This window comes from Aythya ferina, assembly GCF_964211825.1.
Source record: "Aythya ferina genome assembly, chromosome: 1".
NCBI classification, from domain to species: domain Eukaryota; kingdom Metazoa; phylum Chordata; class Aves; order Anseriformes; family Anatidae; genus Aythya; species Aythya ferina.
The window spans coordinates 15,083,807-15,107,526 of NC_140296.1; the positions used below are offsets into that span (position 1 = coordinate 15,083,807).

A 23,720-nucleotide genomic window follows, 5' to 3' on the forward strand; every position below is an offset into this window, starting at 1 on the left:
CTTTCCCTTGGCATAGTCCTCCAAAATTAGCTGGTCAATGCTGTTACTCATGGTTTGCTGAAGTAGTGCTTTGTGCAGCTTTTCTTTGATACAATTCTCACCTGTGTTAAACATTCTTTTGTCTGCAGGAAAATGTGGAAGTCCCACAAAGAAATGAAAGAACTTTACTCAGCATAATCAAGTTACGCTCATAATAAAAATTGGGCTGAGGAATTTGTATGTCACTTTTCTACAGGAATTCCCAGAATTCTTGGAAAATTGCTTGATGACTTCATATTCCATAGTCTCTTTCTTATATACTGATTTTAAGGTTTAAAAAAGCACTCAGATTTTCTGACCTGAACTCTCAGGTGGTTTTGTCTTTCAAAGGAGGGGGTTCTCTCTGTGCCTGCTGTTGGTGGTAAGAACTGCTGAGATTCAACATTCGGTCTATCCCAGCATAGGTCCCCTTTAACAGCTACATGCCTCATCACACTTTCTATGCGCTATCACAAATGAGGACAAAGTAGAGGTGAGTTGGTAAAGATCATATGGGTGTTGAAGAGTACTATCTACCATCACTGGAGGCAGCCTACTCTGTCTGAGGCTTCTGTGTGGGCCTGACACAAGATTTAGGTGACAGTTGCCACACTGCAGGGCAGGTGGGATGTTGTATGTTCAGAGAAATAAGCCCCCCTTCCACAGAGCAGGTAGCAGAATAGAGCTATGGAAAGAGAGGTTATAAATAAATAGTGTGCTTGGGATATTTGCTGAAATTGTTGCCTGCTGAAGAGCATTGTGGAGAGCATTGTGGAGAACAGACTGCAAGATCTAAGCAGATGGAGCAGGGCCAGACCCCAGGAAAGTGGAAGGAAGAGGACATCTGGCAGGGCTCTGCAGGGGAAGCCTGGTCACTGAGGGTGGAATTCCTACCCTGTGAGCAGACATCTAATTTACATTAGGGGAAAAGTCTCCCTCCCTGGCCCTGGAAAGACTTGGACATGCTCAGACAACAACTCAGAACTGGGATGACTGAGCTGCTTTGAGAAGAGAACCACTTAAGGAGCTCATACAAGGAGCTTTTAATAATGGCTGTGCTTATGTAGTTCTGTTAGGTGTCTCACATTGAGTGGGTGAGATGAATCTGTAACTTCTGTGCAGTGTTCTCCTATGCTGTTAACACACCCACAATATCACTTGTAGAAATAGCTTCTAGCTATTTCACTGTAGCTTTCCAACTTTTCTCTCTTCCCATACAAAGCGCAATTTTTAACCAAGTGTTCAATGTGTCTATGTGTGTACAGTGTCTCCATGGGTTTAGAAGAAAGAAGTAACTTTCCAACCTGTAGGATTTGATACATTTTTCTCACTCATCTTTCTTTCTAATGGAAGGGCCATTAGAGAAGACAGAAACAATCAAGCAGGGTATTGATGGAATTTATACAGTTTTCTCATGAGCAGCTTTCTCAAATACTCACTTTTCTCACTGTTCTCTATTGCCCTCAAGAGATCAGTCACCTCCTCAGACATCTTGTGACCACCAAGAATATGTTTTATGAACAACATTCCTCAACAATCTCCTCTGAAGCTGTCTTTTGACAAGACTTCATCAAGAAGTAGTACAAGATGTAATGACAATCTCGTGTTCTGGCTTAAAGAAGTGAGTGTGAAAATTGTTATGTTCTCTTCCTTTTGACCCTTAAAAGAGCCTGGATAATCTCTTAAGATTGCCCTTATCTTTCCCTCTTCCAGAGTCAGTCTTCTGCCTTGGATGGTTCTGACCAGCCTCTGCCAGTGCTACTGCTGAGCAGTGCTTAACTCAGTGTCTTCTGCCTGGCTTTGCCTCAAACACTGTGCAGCCCCAAAAATATCATAAAGTGAGTGTGGGACCAACTTGTTTTTTATATTACAGTCATCTGTCTCTATCACAGTAATGCTGATTCACCAGCAGGGCTCCTCTTGTGCTGGTCAGCTTGCACACAGGTTACCCTGCCTCTCCAGTGCTGAGTATCCAGTGCCTCCTTGCAGCTTAATTCATCTTCATTTTCTCCATACTGGTAGCAGTGCTGTCTGTCTCTGTGAGTGGAGACTTGCTTTGTATGGAAAACCTGACAGGGAAGATCTTAAATCCCAGACACATAGAACAGCATTAGACATATATTTAGACATATATTAGACATCTCCTCCACAGCTAAAACAACAGTCTTGAAAATCTGGCCAGGAAGAGGAAATGCAGTTCTGCCATGGGAAGATCCTTCTCATAACATCTCCAAAGATTTCTGTGTGACATAATTTTTTCCCTTCCCCAAAAGCAACATATGACACTACACCTACTGTGATTAAATCAGTTTTCCAACCGTAGACTGAGTGCTTGTGAATGAACAGCTTTACATTTTGTCGGGAGTCCACTGCTTTGCTGTAGCATTTACAAGTGTCTGGTATATACAGCTGAAGTGCCAGGAGAGTAGGCATTCCCTAGATTGTTTTTGCCACCTGTTGTGATATTTTTGTGTCAGCACACATTGTTACAAACTAACACAGCTAAAATTCTGTAAAGACCTTATAAAACTGTCATTTAAGCCATTAAGAAGTTTTTTAATGTGTTTTGAAGTGCAAGAGAGTAGAGTGTGTCTGGAACAGATGTGCAGTGATGAATTTGAGAAGTGGTGTTTTTATATATATATTTTTGCAGACCCAGCCTCAGACTTCAGGGGAAGTCCATATTCTTAGGGAATCAGTTCTTAAAATTATGTCTATGGGCAAATTTCACCCACTGGTATCCAGGAGACCTTTAATTCCAGCAACCATTTATGAGTTATAATGAAATCATAGCAACAAGAAATTTTCACTTGCTCACCAAGTGTGGATAGGCAGATCCAGAACTCCTGTTTCTAAAACAATCTGAATTACTTATTATTATATCATTTCCAGGAATTTCCTTGCTTTTCCCAGACCAAAATAAGATTCTTTATTTGCCAAAATTTAAGACTTTAACAAAATGGAAATACAGATGGAAAATCCACAGTTAATAATACTCAGCAGTCCCTCTGTCAGGGTAAAAACCATGCCATGTTGTCTTGCATTTATGGTCCAGATCAGACCAAAACACAGGAAACTTTCTGGATTACCCTTCACAGCCAAGTAAATAACATTCTTTTTTCACATACTAGCAGTTTAAGCTGATTAACACCTGGAAGTGGGAGACGGCGTTTTAATTTCAGGTAGCTGTCTTACTGAGGTGATAACTAAGAAAAAGGACCAGTCTTGTGTTAAATAAATAAGTTTTAAACTACATATTATATTATATTATATTATATTATATTATATATTTATTATAATGGCAATGGTGAGTCATTATTAACATCATTAACATCATCAATGTTCAGCCTCTCCATTGCTGAGATGTTCTTTTCGATTCCTCTTGCAACACTTCCACCACTCAGCAAACAAACAGGACCTAAAGGCCTGATTTCCACAGGTAGCCTTGACATAGAAGCAGGTATCTAGTTCGGATATAAAAGCGTGTAGGCACTTTTAAAATCAAAGGGATTTAACTCTACTCTTAATGTATAAGGAGCATTCACAAGTGCCCTGCCTCACCCTGAAGGCATCTTTTGTCCTTGGACTAAGTTCCTTCAGTATAGGCTGTGTACACAGCAAAAACTGTTGAGAAAGATACTGGGAGATGTTGAGGCAACACTAGCTTTACCATGTTTCTTCCCTGCCTGGATTTCTGCCAGGTGAGCTCACCAACTTCTCAGCCCATGACTTCAGCCTGGTACACCACAGCCTTTGAGGTAATGCTGAGCCGCTCGGTCCCTACAGGACTTCTAAACCAGTCTGAGATTCACAGCTTAGTTTCTCTCCTGCCTTGGTTTAGGGCAAGGTCCCATTTTAGCAAAGCTCACCTAGCAACCCACAATTCTTACACAATGAACAGAACATGTCAGACAAGAGGTTTTGAACAGTGGGAACTGGAAGACTTCATCAGTCGTTCCCATCCCTTCTCACTGCCTTTTCTGATTTTACTAGAGAAAGAGGAACAGTTAAGAGGAGTCAGCTTCCTCATAAAATCACATCAGAGCAGTGTTATAGGAGATGGGATCAAATCCTTTCAAGGAGCAGATGGACATCAGCCAAGCTTTCTTACAGCCCAAGGGGTATATTAGTCACTGAGATATTTCTCCGCAGCAACATGTCTGTTTGGAAACAGCAGAGCTTAGAGCTATATTTAAGCAAGGCACCTATCATGGCTGCTCCCCAGCTACTGTACTGGTGCCCTAAGTGTTGTCTTTAAGACTCTAGATCCTCCCAAAGCTCCCAGCCAGGCTGGTGCACCACAAGTGAGCCTGGTGCCCAACCACGTGTATGCCTACAGAGCAAGTGCAGTTGGGTCATTTCTCCGCGGCCTACACTCCAGGCTGACTTGTGGGGTGCCAGCCCAGCTCAGGAGCTGTGGGGATGCAGCCATTTCCCCAGCTTCACAGCCTCAAGTCCAGCCAGGTGTGAATCAGGCTGTGCACTTGGCGCCAGCAAGGCCTGGAACAGTGAGGATCAGCCTTAGGCGTGGTGATCTCAGGAGCAGGGGAATCCCTCACACAAAGGCAGTGCTGAGCATCTTGCTGCAGTTCAAGATATTTTCAGAAACCTGGCCCTGAATTTCAGGTGATATTGTTATGCCCCAAGTTTTCAGATCCTCAACAACAGTCAATTGAGAGAGCTCAATGCTTCACCAAGCTGGGCTCTGAATATTTGATGCCTTTCCTCAGCAAGCCGGATTTTCACAACCCTCAGTTAGTGGTGCAGAGAAATCAGGTTGATCTGAAGGCTTTTTACTCCACATAGACTTGGGACAAGAAGGGACAATGTCATAGCTCTGTGCTGGCTTCTGGCTGGTGGATTGAACAGCCCAACACCTCACTAGTTTGGACTAGTGGAGGGAGGGTCATGAGTCTTTCTGCTGACTGAGGAGAAGTGAGTAAAGTCACAGTCTGGCTTTTCACTGCTTTGCATGTACATACACTGCAAAGGGATCACAGTACGTGTTCATGTGGGTTAGTGGCATGGCTTTGCCAAGGGAGCACATGTCATGACACGATGGGCCAAGTAGTAGGGGAGACTATGAGGAGGTTCACACTGCAACCCAAACATGATGGACAGAGGAAGTGTGTGTGCTTTTGTTTGTGTCTTGCCACTCTTCCTCTAGAGGAGTCATCGCCAGTGGTTACATGAAAATCCTGTTTTTTTCTTATCACTTTGACTTGTTTGCTGTGGGAAGTGGTTCTTGTCAGTGGTTCCTGTCTAGCATTGTGAGTTGGACAGTCAGCCCTGATGTCATTCCCATGACACGTTCACAGTTCAGTGTGGGTGATCTCCTGACTCCCTGGTGATTACCCTGTGACTGTACTTCCATTGCATCTCATTTGGCCTGCATGCTGTCTCTATCCCCAAACTGACTCCCCTCCAGTTGCTCTTGTCCTGCCATACCAACCTCCTAACTCTGCCCACCAAAACCACCTCACAGAGGAATCAAAACATGTGTCCCCTCAGGACATTGCCATGTTCCCCTTTTACCAACAGGGATACATCCTCTTTCCCAATGCCATGGGGTCAAGGCAGGTGAGGTCACAGCTACCATAAACCTTTCCAGTGCTACTATATAGGATCTCCTTCTGTAGGATCTGTTTCTACTTTTTTTCCCACAACTTCCCTTAGTGTCTTTCTTTCCCCTTCTCTCTCTCAGGTCTTTTTTTCATTGCCACTCTAGACTGCTCAACTGCCTCTGATTCTCTTTAACTTCCCTGCTACAGGCACAGCACTACTAAAAACACTGCAGGGGTCCTGGGTTTATTGAGGCTTGCATTCAATACTGCCTTGTGCCTTGACACCACAGGATTGAACCAAAATACACAAATGATGCTATTCTCCAGCAAAATACTTTTATTACTCAAAAACAATTTGATTAATAAATAGTCGGAAAAAATAAATTAAACCTGTACATTAAGTTTTACATTATTAATATTTTAAATTAGGTTTTTCAAAGGCCGTCATTTTAGAATCAGATGCACAGTAACAGCTGAATGATGTTGTCTATAGGAACACGAAAAAACGTTTCTGGGGCAAATGTAGCCCTGCACCATCATTTAATACTTCTTGCAATCAAACCAGCTATTGCTCTTCATTACACGGACAAGTTTCTTGGTCTTGACATCAAGCTCATACTGGTTTGATCCATGGAAAAAGTAGAAATGCCCTAGAATTAGATGGACACAACAATGGCAAATTAATATTTAAGTTCAGCATACATATTGACCTATACCTGGTATTTTCCTTGATAATTAAAAAAAAAAATCATTTCAACACATATATTTGAAGCATATACTTTTTGTTTATATTAGCTGATGGTCTTCTATTTTGTTCTTAATTACGTTTAAATGTATTTACCATTTTTCTGAAGGGCAGCATCAACAGTGTGGCCAATTCCTTGGAAGTCAGCTGCAATTTTTCTTGGATATCCCTTTTCCATTGACTGAGTATTTTCATCAAAACTGAATAAAGAAATTAATGAAAACAAGAAACAAGCATGTGATGTCAATGTTGAAACCAGGTGGAAATTTTACTAAATAAGCCTACTGAAAACCCAGTAACTATGAGCTGTATATAGAACTCAGTGAACTCTATAAATCCTGCCTGTGTGAATATTCACATCTTTACTGGACTATGCAAGGCTGTTTTCAGAATATTAGACTAAATATTTCAACTCTGTTCCCTGAGATTGATAATAGGGCTGGACAGGGTTCTTACTGAGTAATAAACTTAAGCATAGAGTAAATAGTTATTCAAATTGATTATTTCAGTTTGACAGTATTCAACCTAAAAAGTGACTCCATGAGTGTAATGTAAAGTTCTGGTGTATTAACACTGTTACAAGATAATATTATTACAATTCAATTATTAGGGTTAATAATACTGTTTAGCAGAACTGTTTCTTTAAGAAAACAATATTTTGATCTCTTTCCATAGCTTTCTTAATAGATTTTTCATTTAAAATTTTCAGAGTGCTGACCCTTAACAACTACAGATTTAGTGCATGACATGATGACAAAGTCTACTCACACTTTTTTTGTACTATTTCTTCTACTAATTTCATGTAATACTGCTTTACAATAATTACACAAAGCTCATTTGCTTGTGTCTCTTAATCACAAACTGGCAATAACAAATGGATATCTTTATCTTTTTCTTTACAAACTTTTTTTTTTTTTCTACAATAGAGTTGAGTAATTGCCTCTGAGTTTCAGATTTATATTGGCTAAGAAGGCTGACAAGAGGCCACAAATTTACTGTATAAATTCTAATATAACTTCACTTTTTAAAAGCTATTTTGATTCTCTCCTACACAAGAGAGAAACTGGCCTTACCTCCAGTACTTGTTGCCTACAAAGAAATAGGTCTTCTTGGTATTTTGGTCATGAACAGCTGCATCTATTTTCCTGACACTTCTGGGAAAACCTAGGTTCTGAATAGGCTTGGGGAATCCTGCCTCTATATTGTAGCCACTGACAGCCCAGTACTGGTTGTCTGTTGAGAAAAAGAGAAAATATTACTAAGTATTCCCGAAGAAGCTGACCTCCTTTTTATCAAAGTCCCAGAGTTTTCTGTGCATCCAAGTAGCACAGAAGTCCAGCTGAGAACGTCTTTTTAGGACACACATAATTTTGAATATTTCAGAGACTGGATATTGGATTTTCCATTTTTAATGTTCAGTATGGTATTATAAAACACAATAGCTAAAACTCAGCATGTTTTTAGGTGTGTGTGTCATCTTTTAAAATGTATATGAATAGCAATGCATTCAATGAATTTTATCACAGCTTTGATCTCTCACTAAAAAGAGTAACATCACTAAAAAGAGTAACATCATATTGTGCAGGACTGCCATGAAGCAGCATTAACTAATGACATTAAGAGCATTTTGAAAATGAAAATGGGTTTAAATATTAAGAATATATGTTGTTATTATATTATTCCCATTATTCCGTCACATACACAGGTATAGACAAGCTAGCAGTACTACCATTACTTCACTTATTCATGAAAAGGACTGATGGAAATATAAGAGAAATACCTTTAAAAAAAATCACTCGATCCTTCTTGTCAATCTCATAAGCAGCATCAAAGCCAGCTGCCAGCGATGGCCAGAATGTGGAGATGGTGTCATGCTCTATCTCTGAGAAGTAGGGACTTTTACGCCAGACGTAGCTGATAGAAATGAAAACAGCAATGTTTCATTGTTCCAATTTCACTAGGAGATCAGTGGCACAGAAATATACTTAAAATCCCACGTCTGGTACTGAAGACAGTCCTGTATGGCAAAGCCATCACCCATTTTGGGATGCAGTGCTATACTTTGCCCTGCTCTCACATAGACATTTGTCCCTTACTTCTGCTTGTATTGATGTCACAGAATGGTTGAGGTTGGAAGACACCTCTGGAGGTCACATTGTCCAATACCCTTGTGCAAGCAGGACCACCTAGAGCCTCTTGCCCTGAGGACTGCTCCACTGATACCTTGATGGCTTGCCCATCAAAGTGTGATGCCTGTGGTAGTGCTGACCATTGAAGCTTTGTCTTCGCCATGTTCCATATGGGCTGGCACAGCTTTGTTCTTAAAATCAAGTTACTTACGAATACTCACTAGACATTCTTGAAGAATATGTCCAAACCCAAAATAAGGAGGAATTGCTCCTTGTTCCCCTTTCCTAAAATGTTTTTAAGCTACAATTCTTCATTACATGCTTTCGGAGGGGAATCAGACACACTTCATCAAAAGAAGTTTGTTCAATCGGAACACAATTGCCCACGCAAGAAGTGCGTGAAATGCTGGGCCTGACATGCTGTCCTCTTTCTCCAAGGTGGTAGTGTACCACCTTGTTACAGCACTCAGTGTCAGAACATACCCAAAAAGACACCTCTAATGCCAAGGCTTATCTACAGGCTGTACTAGGCACTGGCTCAGTGTGGTCCCCTAGGTCAGAAAACCACTAAAGTCATCAACAGCACTTTCCACAGCTCCATGACCCAGATGTGGGTTGGCGTGATAAGGCTGTGGTTGCATATGAAGCAGCTGCAGGCTGAGGAGTGATGCTGGGATTATTCAGTCTTGTGCAATTGTAACAGACCTGGGTGATGATGGATGATGGCTTAAAACATTTTACTCACCTGTCAATAAACCTTCTTACTCAGCTCTTGCTGGGCTAGTACAAATCTGCAAAGTTGCCTTAGTACTTTCAGAAATAAGTATCTTCCTTTGTAACCAAGGGAAGATAAGTTCCTTGAACTGAACTTTATGTTTTGCCTTTGTGAATCTCGGAAGAAGGTGTTGTTAGAAAAGAAATCACTTACCTGTCTTTGAAGAACAATATTTCCCCACGAAGAGTAGTGATAGCATCAAAAGCCAAATGAGGGTCACAGTCTGCTGGTCTTTTTGAGGGTGTCATTTCTGTTGGTTCTTCTCGGGGTGACATTTCTGTTGGTACTTCTGTAGGTGTCATTTCAGTTGGTTCTTGTGGGGGAAGCACTTCTGTTGGCAGTGCAGGAGACTCCCTGGGGGGTCCTTTGGGAAACAGATAAATGTGGAATTGGAAGATGAATTAGGGTTTCATGTTGCAGAAGTTCAGGATGTACACCACTGACCCAAATGTATAGGTTCTTTAAGGTTAAAGATATTAGCCTTAAATATATTAACCTGTTAAAATAGTCTCGTATGGTTTTGCCTCAACATGCTGTTGCTCTCTCAAAATGTATGTGCTCTGGAGTTAATGTAGAGCAAATACAATTTCCTAATGGCAGTTGTGCATATTTGCCCTTTTGTGGAAGGTAAGATAGTTTAATACTACAGTTATACGCTGTTCCTCCAGTAGCATTAGAGAAAAGCTCTTGGACTTTTTGATTTAGTGGCATGAACACAGCCCACAGATTCCATTTTTCAGCTGTTGACTTTTAGCCACAAAGAAACTGCGCAATTTACCCAAAATAATATCAGGAAATTAAATCTCAGCATCCTTTCTATAGTACTAAGATCAGTACTTTTCAGAATAAAATTTGTTATAAATGCTTATCTATTGTCCAATAAAAATGATACTTCTTGCTTACCATAGAGGGCCTGAATGCCATCAATATCATCCTGAGGAAGTCTGAAGTTTCTCGTATCCTTGGCCATATATATAGGATACATCAAGGCACCAAAGACATTGGAATGGCCAAGACCCAGTGAGTGGCCCAATTCATGAGCAGCAACAAGAAATAAGTTGTATCCTAAAACAAAATTCCAGCACAGAGAATAAGCACTGAACAAGTATTCTTGCATGGCAGTGAGATACAAATTTTCATCTTCTCATTCATGACATATCATTCATGGTGTTAACAACACAGCAAAATTTAACTATGTCTGGGGTATGAGGTTCTCTGGCACCCTGGAAAAGAAATGAGTTTCCAGGGGAACTAATCTGGGAACACTGTTCATGCTGCAAAAATTTTCCTGCCAACAAAGAATCAAAGATTCTTTAATATTAATGTAGACTGAAAATTAGATGAGGACATTTTAATCATCTGGTCACATTTCAAATATCATAAATGAAATGGAACACATCTGACAACTACTTCAGAAAGACCAGTATCATGTAGGCTCTGATAACCCCAGACATTGCTAGACACCAGAAAACCTCAATACTATCAACAAATTAAAGACCTTTTTGTTTTTCTTTTTTCTTTTCATTTGCAGAATATTAAGATTTCCATCATTTTAAATAATCTTGTTTAAAAAAAAGTGTGTGTGTGGGGGGGGGGGGGTGGAGGCAAGAGCTCACTATTACAACTTTTAGGGTCATTACTTGATGGTCCAAATTCCCTGCCTTACAATGTCATGATTACCCAATTTCTGGCTCATGCTAAATTAATTTGCTTTGTTAAAGCTGCAGTTGCAGCCTGTAGCTTATCTTCAGGGGACTATCATGACTGCAGCCCAGATCAGAATATGCAGAATCATTGTACTAAATTATGCTGACACTTTACACCTCAGCAAATACTGGAATTACTGACATGGTGTCTGTGACTTCACAGTGTCTTCAAGACAAATGCTGTCTAATAAAAAACAGACAAAACAATTTTTAAGGTTACTTACCATTATAGGTGGTAAATTTGGTCCAGTTTTCATCTTCGTCAAAATGAGCATCTCCTCCTATCCCATTGCTGGGGGGGTAGGCATGAGCCAGAGTTCCTCCTGGACCATCAAAGGAATAGAAGTCACCATGAACTAAAAAGGAAAAAAAAAAAAAAAAAGGAAAAAAAAAACAAAAGATGCTTTTCATCGGCTCTGTAGGAAAAAGTAACAAATACTTATTCCTAGGACAGGAGGTCTCCTTACATCCAGCAGCAAAAGAGATCATTATATCTGCATCACCACTGTAGATCCTGGTGAATCTCAAAGGGGTTACACTGCTCCAGAGATCGAAGGCTTTTGCAATTGCTTCGTCCACATCAGCTTGCAGCATGTCTGGAGTGTAGTTCAAAATCCTGTAAAACAAGACGAAAGGAATTAAAAATAAAGCAGATCACAAGTGGCTAGTGATTATAGTATGGAGGTCAAATGTTTTAATCACTGGTTGTTATTATTTATAGGTCTGGTTGTTTATTTTCTCTTTATCTGCTTACATAATAGAGGAAGTTTTTGAAGGTATCATCTCTTTCAGAAATCCTAACATAGATATTCTCAGTTGTAACCCTCTTATCCACTGATTCTGTTATTTAATATGCTTTTAACAAACTGATGTAGATTACTGTTCTGGTCTCTTTTATCACTGTTTGGAAACCTAAAGCAAAAGATCTAAATGCTCACCACATTCTTGGCCCTGTCACCCTGAATGGGGCTTTTGTGAGGATAAATACAGGAGCAAATAGTAAAGAACCTGCTGGCATCACTTCTGCCTGGCAGCCACAAAGCTTCCCAGTGGTGTACAGAGAAACATGCTTTAGTATGCATTACCGATATGTTATATCTTCTTTCTTCCACCTAGGGTTCCGTGGGAAGGTGCTGTATGAACGAACGTCTGGTATCCCACATCTGGGCTGCTTCATCATGTCCATTGTCTTACGATTCAGCTCCCCAGTCACCTCCAGCCCAAAGAATGACTGCATTTCTCGGATTTTGTCAGCCATATGATTGGGGTTCTTTGATTTAAAGAGAGAGTGTTTCTCTTCTTTAAAATCATAAAAGTTTTCCAGATATTTCTGATAGGGAAGGAAAAGCAACAATTTAGAGCATAAATATTTCTTTTCAACAGGAGAGCATTGTTAGTAAAATATTCCTCATCACTTTATTAATTTTCTCAATAAATTGTTCTCTGTATTTTGTCTATAGGCTTTACCTGAGCAAATTGCATATCTTCTTTTTCCTTTTCTGGAGCCACAGGGAAAGCATAAGAACATGCAATATGCAGTAACCCGAGGAAAGCAAGGATCTTCATTTTCATCTTTGCCTCTCTGTCCTATGAGCCCTTATAGAAGACCTCTCAATCACTTCTGTCCAAGGCTCACTAGTGTTTCTCTATTTATATCAGTTGCCTGCTTGCTAAAGTCAACAGCTGCATGACTCAGTTAATAACATCCTCTGATTTCCCACAGAAACACGGAAAACAGATTTAGTTTTAGAAGCAGGCTAACACATGACCGTTTACCTTCCCCGAAAACCCCTGATTTTGCAATCATATTGCTGGACATTATTCTTTTATCCCTTGGCTCCCAAAACCCAATAATATTTCAAACTTGTGAGTATCTAACTTTATAATTGGTCACCGAGAAAAAATCACCTAATTTTTCAGAGGTGCTAAGGGGACCTAGCTCTTTGTGAGAGACAACAGTCTGTAATTCATTATAGCACATGAACAGAGACTTCCAGAAACTGGCCTCACTTTTCTCAGTGTGGCACCTGTGCAGGACCTCAGTATGTCAGGGATGATCCCCTTCCTTTAGCCCATCTTTTCCTGAAAATGTTAGTGATATAACTGATTATAAAAATGATCCATTTATTTCTCCTCTTGAACAGCCCTAGCATCTCAGCACAGCTACAGCTATACTGCTGCCTGGCCCATGTAATTACAGACTTGTGGCCATGTCCCCTTGTTGCCATGTCCCCTTGTTCTCCCATAGTCATCCCAGGCAATCCACACACCACCGTGCAAGGGTTTCAGTAGAGAAGCCCAGATTGTACACCATGGTCTATATCAGCCAAGGGCATTTTCACAGCTAAAAAAAGATATGGTGGATATTGCCCTAGAGACTACCTGGTAGGGGGGTTTCAGAGAACCTTTCTAATACATCCCCCAAATTGGATGGAAGATGATAAGGTTTTTGCTTGTAGATTCCTAGTTCTCCAATTTGCCAGAAGTCCTACTTTTAGTTCCCAAATCCTTTTCTGAATGTGGTGCATTACACTTTGTGCAGATGCTGCAGAACAACCATCACACAGATCCGTCTTTCTTGCTGGTCATTTCTGAGACATCCATTTTTTGAAGCAGAAATCTCCTGTGTTGACTTTGTGTCCAAAATCTGAGTACAAAAGGAAAAAAAAATACAAGCTAAAAATAGTCTACTTGTTTTTGGACATGAGAAAAAGAAGGAAAAGAAACCACTTTGCCAGTGAAAGCAAATTTATTGGAAGCTTCAAAAAACAACCCTGGCACCACAGCAGCTGAGCTAGGCAGTCTGCGAGGTGGCCTGGGGAAAGGACATGGCCTCCTTCCAAAGGCAACTGGAGCTGCACTGCCCAACTGGAGAAAGTCACACTGCATGCCTGACCTGGGTCACAGCCCAGGTCCCCGAACTGCTGAGTCAGGTGGCACCGATGTTTGTGTCTAAGACTGCAGTGGGATGTGGACAGCTCTGCCAATAGCTCACCACTGCTCTTAAAGGGTGCTCCTGCCCCTTGCAGCGTGGCCAGCATTCCTGCTCATTCCCCATGCCCTCCAATATCAAGTGTACCCTCAGGAAACTGAATCAAAGGGCTGCATTTACAGAAAAGTATCCCAGAAAAACAATCCCTGGATGTTTTCTTCTGGAGTTAACAAACTGCACTGGCTCTCTGTGGCATGAAAAGAGCAAAAAAGCTCAAAAAAGGAGGAGGGGTGGGATGGTGCACATGGGAATGGGGATGCAGGGAGGCAGCCAGGTGTGATGCTAAGATGCTGGGGCCTCTCCTTTTGGCAGCAGAAAGGTAAAAGATGTCTCAGTCATGGGGCGCAGCCCAAATTGCGTTTGTAGCATACAGTGTCTGTATTTCTGTGAAGGAATTCAGATGTGAAGCTGAATTTTAAATACTGTGTTTGTATCTCTTTGCACCTAGCATCAGCAGTTAGCATATGGAAGTTAACCTCTTTGCTTTCAGCTGCATGTTTTGTCAACACCCTGCTTGTTGTGTCCAGGGGATCTGGGATGAAGCAGTCAGAGCAACGAGATGAAAAATAACTTGGCAAACATTTTAGCAAGCGCTTTTTATTGTTTAGGAGACTACAGCTTCTCACTGACTTTTGTACGTCTGCTGATAGATTTGTTACAGATCCTCTGTAGCTGTTGTCTCCATGCTCAAGCTGACGTTTATAGAGTGGCAGGTGAGTGCAGGGAGAGAGCTGGGTGTTGCCTTGTCAGTACATTTGGCAGCACAAGTAGGGAAAATTCACAGTGAGGCAGCCTGTATGACTCTGAGGTGCGTGAGCAAGTCTTTTATTTTTTCTTGTTTGAGATTCAAGAGAGGATTTTCCTCCTTGCAATGACCCTGAAGACCTTAGCAACTTTTAGGGTTCAAACTAGTGGGAGTTCAGTCCTGGTTTTAGGTGTCACAGAATGCAAGCAGGAACTGTTTTGTGGCTTTAATGTAAGGTTTATGGTGCTTGAAAATTATACTGTCAGTAGCCATAGTGGAGATTTGTCAGCAAAGACATATCTGTGCTTCAAATGGGGTGAAGAAATGACCTCCCATGGCACTTTTGCCTGACCTATTGGTTCGTGAGTTCTGCTTCAGGGGTGCTCAAAGGCACTTTATTTTTGACGAGGCTGAACACGTTGGTGTCTATTTCATGCTCTGGCCCTACAGATAACCCCAACAAGAAGCAGATCTTGTCATCTGCCCCAAGAGGTTGCCCTTGATGAGCCCCAAAGTCGCTGTTGCCTTCTGACTGCCCTGGAGACTGCATAGACTGTAGCAGTGATGCTTGCCAGCTTACACAGCAGCAAAGCAGCCAGGATGGATTCAGGAACACTGCTCATTTCTTCCCTCATCTCATCTGCACTCAGACTCATACATCCCATATCACCAGTGAGTGCCTTAATCACCACATTAAGGGACAAACATGGGTACTTTCCCAGGAAGACCCCTGAAGTTGGACTGAGCTTTTAGCTGAAAGCCTGCCAGTGTGCACGCTAATGCTCCTCCACCACAGAACTGCTTGTTCTCTGACAGCATAATTCACATTATCCTATAAAGTCTAGCTCAAGTGCCAGGCTTTTCAGAACATTTGTCAAAATTTTAGCTGGGAATTTTGCCATTTCTTATTTTTATATGCTTGAAATTCCATCTAGAAGTGTCATGCCAGTTTTGTTTGGCAGTTTTGACTTGTGGAAAGAAGTGGAAGCATACTTAACACAGTCACATAAACAATTATCATTAACTGTATAAACAACTGCAAATTAGGTCAAAGGAAGCTTGAAAAAAAATAGAGGTATACACACTATGACTTCACATCCTAAATTCATAGAAGGAACTATAAATTCTCCCACCTCCTCTTCCCCATACTGTTTCTAAACTCTCCCCAGCTTTGATTTGCTTGTGCCAAAGAAGCAGGAAGGAGTATGAAGAGCTTGGACATACCCAGGCATGAAAAAAGCTGCTGATTTTCTCCACTTAAACAGGACTGCAAGATAAATTCACAGTAGCCTCTCTAAGGCTTGAGGTGCCACGACGGCACATCAAGCAATGTCACTTTACATAATTAGACGAATCAGTGTCTTAGCTAAAAAACAGCTAGATAACAGAAAATAAGTGGTTGGGAGAGGTACAGAAGCAGAAGATTTAGCAGAGCTTTATATGGTCATCTGGATATTCCCAAATTATAATTTATTGTGTTATGAATGAAATTGCTTTTACAGAAATTAAATATATTCTGAATAATGCTGGGGTATTGTGCTACACTTTTTGGCTTTTCTAGCTTGTTGGATGTGTGTTCTTTTACTTTAAAAAAAAAAAAAATGTAGGGAAATAAGTTTTAGGAATGAGTGGAATTTCTCAGAGCATTGGAACAGGCTGCCTAGGGAGGTTGTGGAGTCTCCTTCTCTGGAGATATTCAAGGCCTGTCTGGATGCCTACCTGGGCAGCCTGCTCTGAGGAACCTGCTTTAGCAAGGGGGTTGGACCCGATGATCGTTCGAGGCCCCTTCCAACCCCTACAGTTCTGTGATTCTGTGATTCTACCTTTGCCACATGGAAACAAAAATAGGTCTGCTATTAAGAGAGAAAAATAAAAGAATATTTACTGAAAATGAAACACTTTCTATCTATCTCTGCAAGATAGTATTTTGACACTTAGCCTTAAGTAAGTACTGATTTGAATTGTACCGTTTTGTCTGTATATCCACATAGCTCCATTCATCAGTGGAGATTTTTCATCCTAGTTTTATAATATACAGCTACTACTAATAACTGTTAGGCATTTTTCTACTTTGTCTGGGTATTTTGTCCAGGTTTCATTGCAAACCAAGAGATGGCATGTACAGTTAGCCTCAATGGCTGATTTTAATTAACTAGGAATTCAGATTTTTTTTCCAATTCTGTATACTCTCTTTGAGTGTTATCAACAATAACAAAGCTGAAATCACTTACATACTTTTCTTTAGCTGATTTGTATAAACAAGTTTCATAATCTGTATGTCATTTCCTCTCACCAGAATCTGGCTTAATAGTTTCTGATGAAGATGTTCTCAAAGTGATTACAGTTCATTGATGCTATACCATTTATTGAACAAGAAGTAGGCCAGAACACAATGCCCCAGAATTTTGAGGTTTTCAGTAATGAAAGAGCAATACAAAATTTTGAAACTTTGGCACCCTACATTTGACCTCCTATTTCATAATTTGCAATTTCTCAGGGCTATAATCTGAAGTTAAACATGGCCTTGAGCAATGGGTGAGGCAGGAAGCACTGTAGCTGTGAGACACAATTAATTCAGTTTCCTCTTTACCATCCAAACACCTACTAGCTTCAGACTATGCCACTGTCACAAGGCAAGCCACCAAAGAAAATGGACATGATCCAACCTTTCCTGCTGAAGGAGAAGGCTCAGCAGAATGTTGCCCCCCCTTTCCTCTCACACACACCCACATTCACGGACAAGGACCTAAACCTGTGTGATCCTTATTCTGTTATAAAACATATCAACAAACATCCACTTCTTTGGGCTGGTAGATAACATGACGGTCATTTAGCCTCAAGAAGATATACTGTAGCTTCTTGGCTTTGTAAGACAGAAAACAAGACTATGGAAAATACTTTCCCATGTGCTGTTGATCATCCTATCTCTTAACAACAGTTTAAGCATTTGACTCATGTTGTTCAGTAGTTCCAAAAATCATATAGTTAATATTATACTGTTATTTCATCCATTGTAATGAACATCATTACAATAGATGTAGCATGAGGAAGAGACAGGGAACTTGATCTTTTAAAGAATCTCTGACCTTTTCTGGTGTTCCCTCTGGTGTGGACTGGAAAAAGCTTACAGTCTTGATAATTTGTCATGGAAACTCTGACTTCGATATTCAGCCAAGATGCTATAGCCCTATATGAAGCTCAAGACGCCTCCTTTAGAAGCCTTAGCTCTGCTCTCTGATTCTTATGGATATGAGCAGGAAAAGCAGGGATGTATTCCAGGAAGCCAGTTGTCATTCCACTGTTATATGTAATGGTCATCATTTAATGATTTAAGCAATCAACTACTGGCAATCTTGGTCTTCAGTTTATGTTGCATATATGACTATTGGTATCTCATACAGTATCTGCTATCTTTCATGTGTAAACCATGGTCTCTGAATCTATGCTTCTTAAGCAGAAAGTCTTCTTGATACAGATGACTTGCAAAATGTGTAACATATTTATTTATTCAGGTGCAGAAACTAGAAAAATCATTTTAAATACTGACTAATGCACAGTTATATGTGGCTGTGGTGCTAGGAGTCCATTTTTTGGAGCAGAACATTTGATATTTAATACACTTGGAATTCTTTGGTTGCTTCATATTTCCCTGCCCCTTTTTTGATATGGATATGATCACCAGTTTGTGTAGTGATCTACAATGGTTCTTTACCAGCCAACATAACATCTCTAAGGGCAGATTGTGCTTGACAAATCTGGTGGCCTTATAAAATGGGGTTAACCATTAGTGGATGGGGAAGAGCAACTGATGTCAGCTACCTGAGCTGATGCAAAGCATTTAACACAGCATTGTTATATCTAAATTAGAGAGACATGGATGTGATGGATGGACCACTTGGTGGATAAGGAATTAACTGGATGGTTGCCCTCAAAGAGTTGTGGTTAACAGCTTGATGTCCAGGTAGAAAACAGTGGTGAGTGGTGTTCTGTATGGTCACTGGGACTGTTTAACATCTTTGTTGATGACATTGGCAGTGGGATTGAGTGTACCCTCAGAAAGTTTGTGGATGACACCCAGCTGTGTAGTGTAGACAACACACTGGAGAGAAGGGATGCCATCCAGAAGAACCTGGACAGCCTGGAGAAATGGACCCATGAAGTTCAATAAGTTCAAGTGCAAGGTCCTGCACCTGGGCTGGGGCAATGCCAAGCATGAATACAGGATGGACAATGAGTGGATTGAGAGCAGACCTGAGGAGAAGGATATGGATATGTTGGTGGATGAAAAACTGAACATGGGCTGGCAAGTGTATTTGCAGCCCAGTAAGCCAACCGTATACTGTACTGCATCAAAAGAAGCATGGCCAGGTGATGGAGGGAGGGGATTCTCCCCCTCTGCTCTGCTCTTGTGAGACCCCACCTGGAACTCTGCATTAAGCTCTGGGGCCTCCAGCACAAGAAGGACATGGACCAGTTGGAGCAAGTCAAAAGAAGGGCCACAAGAATAATGAGAGGGTTGGAGCACGTCTCCTACGAACACAGGTTGAAGGAACTGGGATTGTTCAACCTGGAGAAGGCTCAGGGGAGACCTTATAGGGGCCTTCCAGTAACTAAAGGGGGCCTACAGAAAAGCTGGGGAGGGATTCTTTGTAGGGAGTGTAGTGATAGGACAAAGAGTAATGGCTTTAAAATAAAAGAGGGTAGGTTTAGATTAGACATAAAGAAGAAATTATTTTCTATGAGGGTCGTGAGGCACTGGAACAGGTCTCCCAGAGAAGCTGTAGATGCCCCATCCCTGGAAGTGCTCCAGGTCAGGTTGGATGGGGCTTTGAGCAACTTGGTCTAGTGGTTGGTGTCCCTGCCTATGGCAAGGGAGTTGGAATTTCATGTTCTTTAAGGTGTCTTCCAACCCCACCTATGATTGTATAATTAAATAGCTGCTAGTAGACCATGGGCACAAAACATGATATTTTTCTTAAGTTCTTATAATTCTTAGCTGGAGATCATCACAATTTGTACAATTAATAATTTCTTTAAGGTATTTGTTAGAGAGTGCATAGTGCTCTAACTCTTCTTTTGTAAAAACAAAACAAAACATAAATGGGAAGCCAATGGGATAATTTAGAGACTTGGCCTTGGAAGTTACTGGTATATGTGCAACAACCACTCCTTTCTGCGTCTTTTGTTACACTGTTTTCTAGAAGTGGCTTCCTCCATCTCACCATCAGCTGCCAGCACAGAGGGTTCTACCCTCTCAGAACATGTAGCCCTCAGAACCTGTAGCTGAGATATTCAGATGAATTCACATCTTCTCACTCCAAATAAGGTTTATTATTAGGCATTTATAATTTTAATTTCTTAATCAAATTCAAGTGATTTGAGTGAAGTATGCTAGGGAGGAATCAGCTCTGCTATACAGCAGTGGGACTGGTGAGCGGTGGTTTCTCCAGATGGCACTAAGGATGGCGCAAGAGCCAACCTTGTATGTGCAATTATGGCTAAGGGCATGAATTAGTTTTCAGATGTTAAATTATTTTTTCATGCTGACTATGTTCTTAAGGAATTGAACTCGTGACTTGGTTGGAAGGGATCATCCAGAGCTTCATTTATGTACAGGAGCCTCCAGCTAAATTAAAAAAGTATGAAGCAAGCTCATCAGGATGTTGCTTCACTATAGTTTTGTAAGATTTGATCACAGTATTTTCTCTCACGGTATTTTCTCTCCAAAATCTTTTGGTATAATACTTCACATATTAAAGACCAAATAAACTGATCCCAGAGCTATGAGATGTAGTTCAGGTGAACATGAACAGGAGGAAGTGCTGTGGGTCACAGAGTTTGAGGAATGAAGCAACAGGCAGCCGTGTAGTTCATAATAATTGATTTTTCCCTAGCTCATGCTTTTACAAAATACATAAAGCTTGTCAATACATCTCCTCTGTCTTTACTATAAACACCTCATAATAAAACCATTCTAGTCTCCAGATTGTACATCTGCTTCTTGTAATGGAAGACGCGGAATGCACTATGGACTCTCTCAGTATGTATGTAGGTGAACTAAGTCTTTCAAAGATGAGCTGAAAACTCAATTACATGGCTGCACAGGGTACCAAAACCCACAGCATAAACACACAGACTATTATGGTACATTATGAGCCCAATCACTAATCTAGCTATTGTGCACAGCTTAAAATTTCTCTCTCTCTTTTCTCTAGATATATCTAGAGAAAACTTATCTCCCCAGGGAAATTTTGGTTAACTTTACCTGTCTCTTAATAATAGATTCTGAGCTCCACACGTACCAACTTTATTCTCCTATAGAGATGATTACTTGATACAGTCATAATTAAACTCTGATTAAACAATCTCATCTTGCACTTGATTCTGAAGCCATCTGCTTTAACACAATCAAAGAAAATCCTGAAAGTTTATCTATCTAATTATAGACCTTTTTTATCTGTAGTATTTAGTAGAAGGATACATGCAACATAAAAAAATAGTAATTAGATTCAGTTTAATTAGTATTAAAAATACCAAATGTCCACAGAGAATAGGCTGTGATCTTTCTTTACATATGTACTTTGCATATTTTTTTAACACTGTGTTTCTACAAGTAGTCATTGATCTTTGGATTTGTACTTCAAAATATGAGATTATAACTATCTCAGGTGATACAAGAACATTGTATCACCTGATACATTCCAAACATTGGAATTCTCAAAGCACCTGTACTTCAGGGAATTTATGTTTTTGCTGTATTCAAATTTTCTTCCATTAGAGTCAGGATTTTGTGTAAAATTGATTGTTGGTTAATTCTTCTAATGCCTATGCCATACATTCACTTCTAATTTTACACCACAATAGAAATAATACTTGTGAATCAATAAAAAGTGCAATAAAATGTAGAGAGCTATTATTATTGATTTCCAATTGTATGGAAGAAAAATAGAGTAAGGTCAATTATTTGTGGATGTGGTGTTAAGGGACATGGTTTTAGTGGGTGATGTTGGTGGTAGGGGGATGGTTGGGCCAGATGATCTTCGGATAAAAGTCTTTTCCAACCTTAATGATTCTGTGGTTATATTATTAACATGCGATTGTGGGGTAAAATTAAGAAAAGTTTAATTGAAATTAAAGATTAATCATTTGATGTAAAGTGAGTGAGAATCTGGTCTGAATTCCTTTTAGTATCAATAAGAGTTTCAGAGGTGGAAGAGAGGAAGAAATCCCCTAAGTTTATTGTTCTAATAATAGCTCACACTTAATGGAATTTCAATAAAAATCACAGTTGGGCAGACAATAAAAGAAATTGCTAACTACTTGAGAAATTTTATGTAATATGAATCAGTCACTGAATGTGTTAAATGTAATCATACAAGACTACTAAACTGTTAATAGAGAGTTTTCTATTACTTTGTAAAAATGATGTGCCCAGCAACTCTGTTTTTCTTTTCTCCACCAACAAAGTTTCTCTTTCCTTTAGGAAATATACTGGTCAAGTATGCTCAAATTTCCCTAGATTATATTTTAGCCATTCCAATATTCTACACTATCTATTACTTCATGTATTTAGAAAAAAAATCCTGCCCAAAGTTGACCAAGAAAAAAAAGGGGGGGGGGGGGGAGGGGGGAGGGAAGGGGGAGTTGAGGAGGGGGAGAAGAGAATTTATTTGCATCAAATTTTTAAACTATTTGATAATCAGAAGGTGCTGAGTGCCAAGAACATTGAAACAATGGAAACAGTTTTTCTCCTGAACTCCTGAACTGGACAATTTTATTTTTTTTTTTCTTAATCAGAGCTTCAAATGATGGGGGAGCACCCTCACAGAAGAAGCTCACTGCATGTACCCTGTTTCTCATACTGCTCTCCAGGAAAGTCTACTATGGCACAGTCTGGAGACAAAGCATGAGGTAAGCTAGATTTTGCTCTTATTCACAGTGGCACCTTTTGTCTTCCTACTAAGAAGCTTCCACAGAATTACATGATGGTTCACAGAGGAGATAATTTGCAGGTGAAGCGATCAGAGGGAGGAGATTCCTCCATTGCACTACATGAGCCTGAAGGATGGTCTCGAATAGGGATATCTTTATGCACACAAACAAACTTCTTTACAGAAGAAGTTTTTTTCTCTAGAAAAAAGAACTTCTAGAAGTTTTTTTTTTTTTCTTTCTAGAAAAACAAACAAAACAAAACACTGCAGCTGTGCCCTCCGTTATTTCTAAAACCCCAGCATATTAAGGATGGGGTTAACCTGAAAGCTTTTGTCTGTGTAAATTCTGGGATCTGGTTTGTTAATAGCTCCCATTACTGTCGAGGCTGTGTAAGAGATGTCTAGGGAAAGTAATTTGTTCAAACTGTCTGAAAGAACTCCTTTAGGATGGAGCAAACTAACTCTTGGTTTCCTCTGTTTCTTCATTGACCATAGAGAGAATTTTATATCAGTGAGAAAAATCTTCCACAAGAGTCAACATTTTGGTGCAGCTGTATAAATAATTATGAGCTTTTCCTTTTAGCAAAAGTGCCAAAACTAGCTGCCAGTCATGTTATATACTGAATTATTAGCACAGAAAATGACAAACATGGGCAGGAGTACGTTCTGCTCTCAAGCAATTTAAAGGACACACAATCTGGTCAATTAAAGCTAATAATTTGTTATTGGTATAAATTGATAGTGAAAAGAAAAGGTAAAGATTATGTGTGCTGTTCAACAAAGAATATTTCAGAAAGTGCAATAGGATTTTCATCATCCTATATTATCTGGTCCCCATAGCAATAAAAGAAATACCTTTAGTTAACTTGATCTGGAAAATTTTCTAGAAAAAAAATAAATCTCCAGTGCAAGCATGGATAATGAATTCTGGTTTGGGAATAAGCAGAATGTACCAATATCACAATTCCTTCTACCAGGCATTTCAAGAAAAGAGAATTTAACCTAAGTTGTACTGCAGGAAAATGAGTTTGACTCAGTAATCCATATCATATTTCTTGAAGCTAACTCTTTCTTAAGAGCGCTAAAATGATGTGTGACTCAGGTGTTTATGCATT

The 23,720-nt window shown here is 40.1% G+C and overlaps 1 protein-coding gene across 1 annotated transcript in view; it reads right to left on the reverse strand.

Moving 5' to 3' along the window:
* Window positions 1-5,896: 5,896 nt before the first annotated feature.
* LOC311429856 (uncharacterized protein) overlaps window positions 5,897-23,720 on the reverse strand; it is a 49,315-nt gene continuing 31,491 nt past the window's right edge. Inside the window, exons 12-21 of the mRNA XM_084506098.1 lie at window positions 12,405-12,524; window positions 12,023-12,267; window positions 11,405-11,553; window positions 11,162-11,293; window positions 10,135-10,296; window positions 9,385-9,595; window positions 8,108-8,241; window positions 7,401-7,560; window positions 6,424-6,527; window positions 5,897-6,232 (exon numbers count right to left, since the gene is read on the reverse strand). Of these exons, the coding sequence (XP_084362224.1) occupies window positions 6,123-6,232; window positions 6,424-6,527; window positions 7,401-7,560; window positions 8,108-8,241; window positions 9,385-9,595; window positions 10,135-10,296; window positions 11,162-11,293; window positions 11,405-11,553; window positions 12,023-12,267; window positions 12,405-12,524 (1,527 nt within the window). The 3' untranslated portion in view covers window positions 5,897-6,122. The remainder of the gene's footprint in view (window positions 6,233-6,423; window positions 6,528-7,400; window positions 7,561-8,107; window positions 8,242-9,384; window positions 9,596-10,134; window positions 10,297-11,161; window positions 11,294-11,404; window positions 11,554-12,022; window positions 12,268-12,404; window positions 12,525-23,720) is intronic.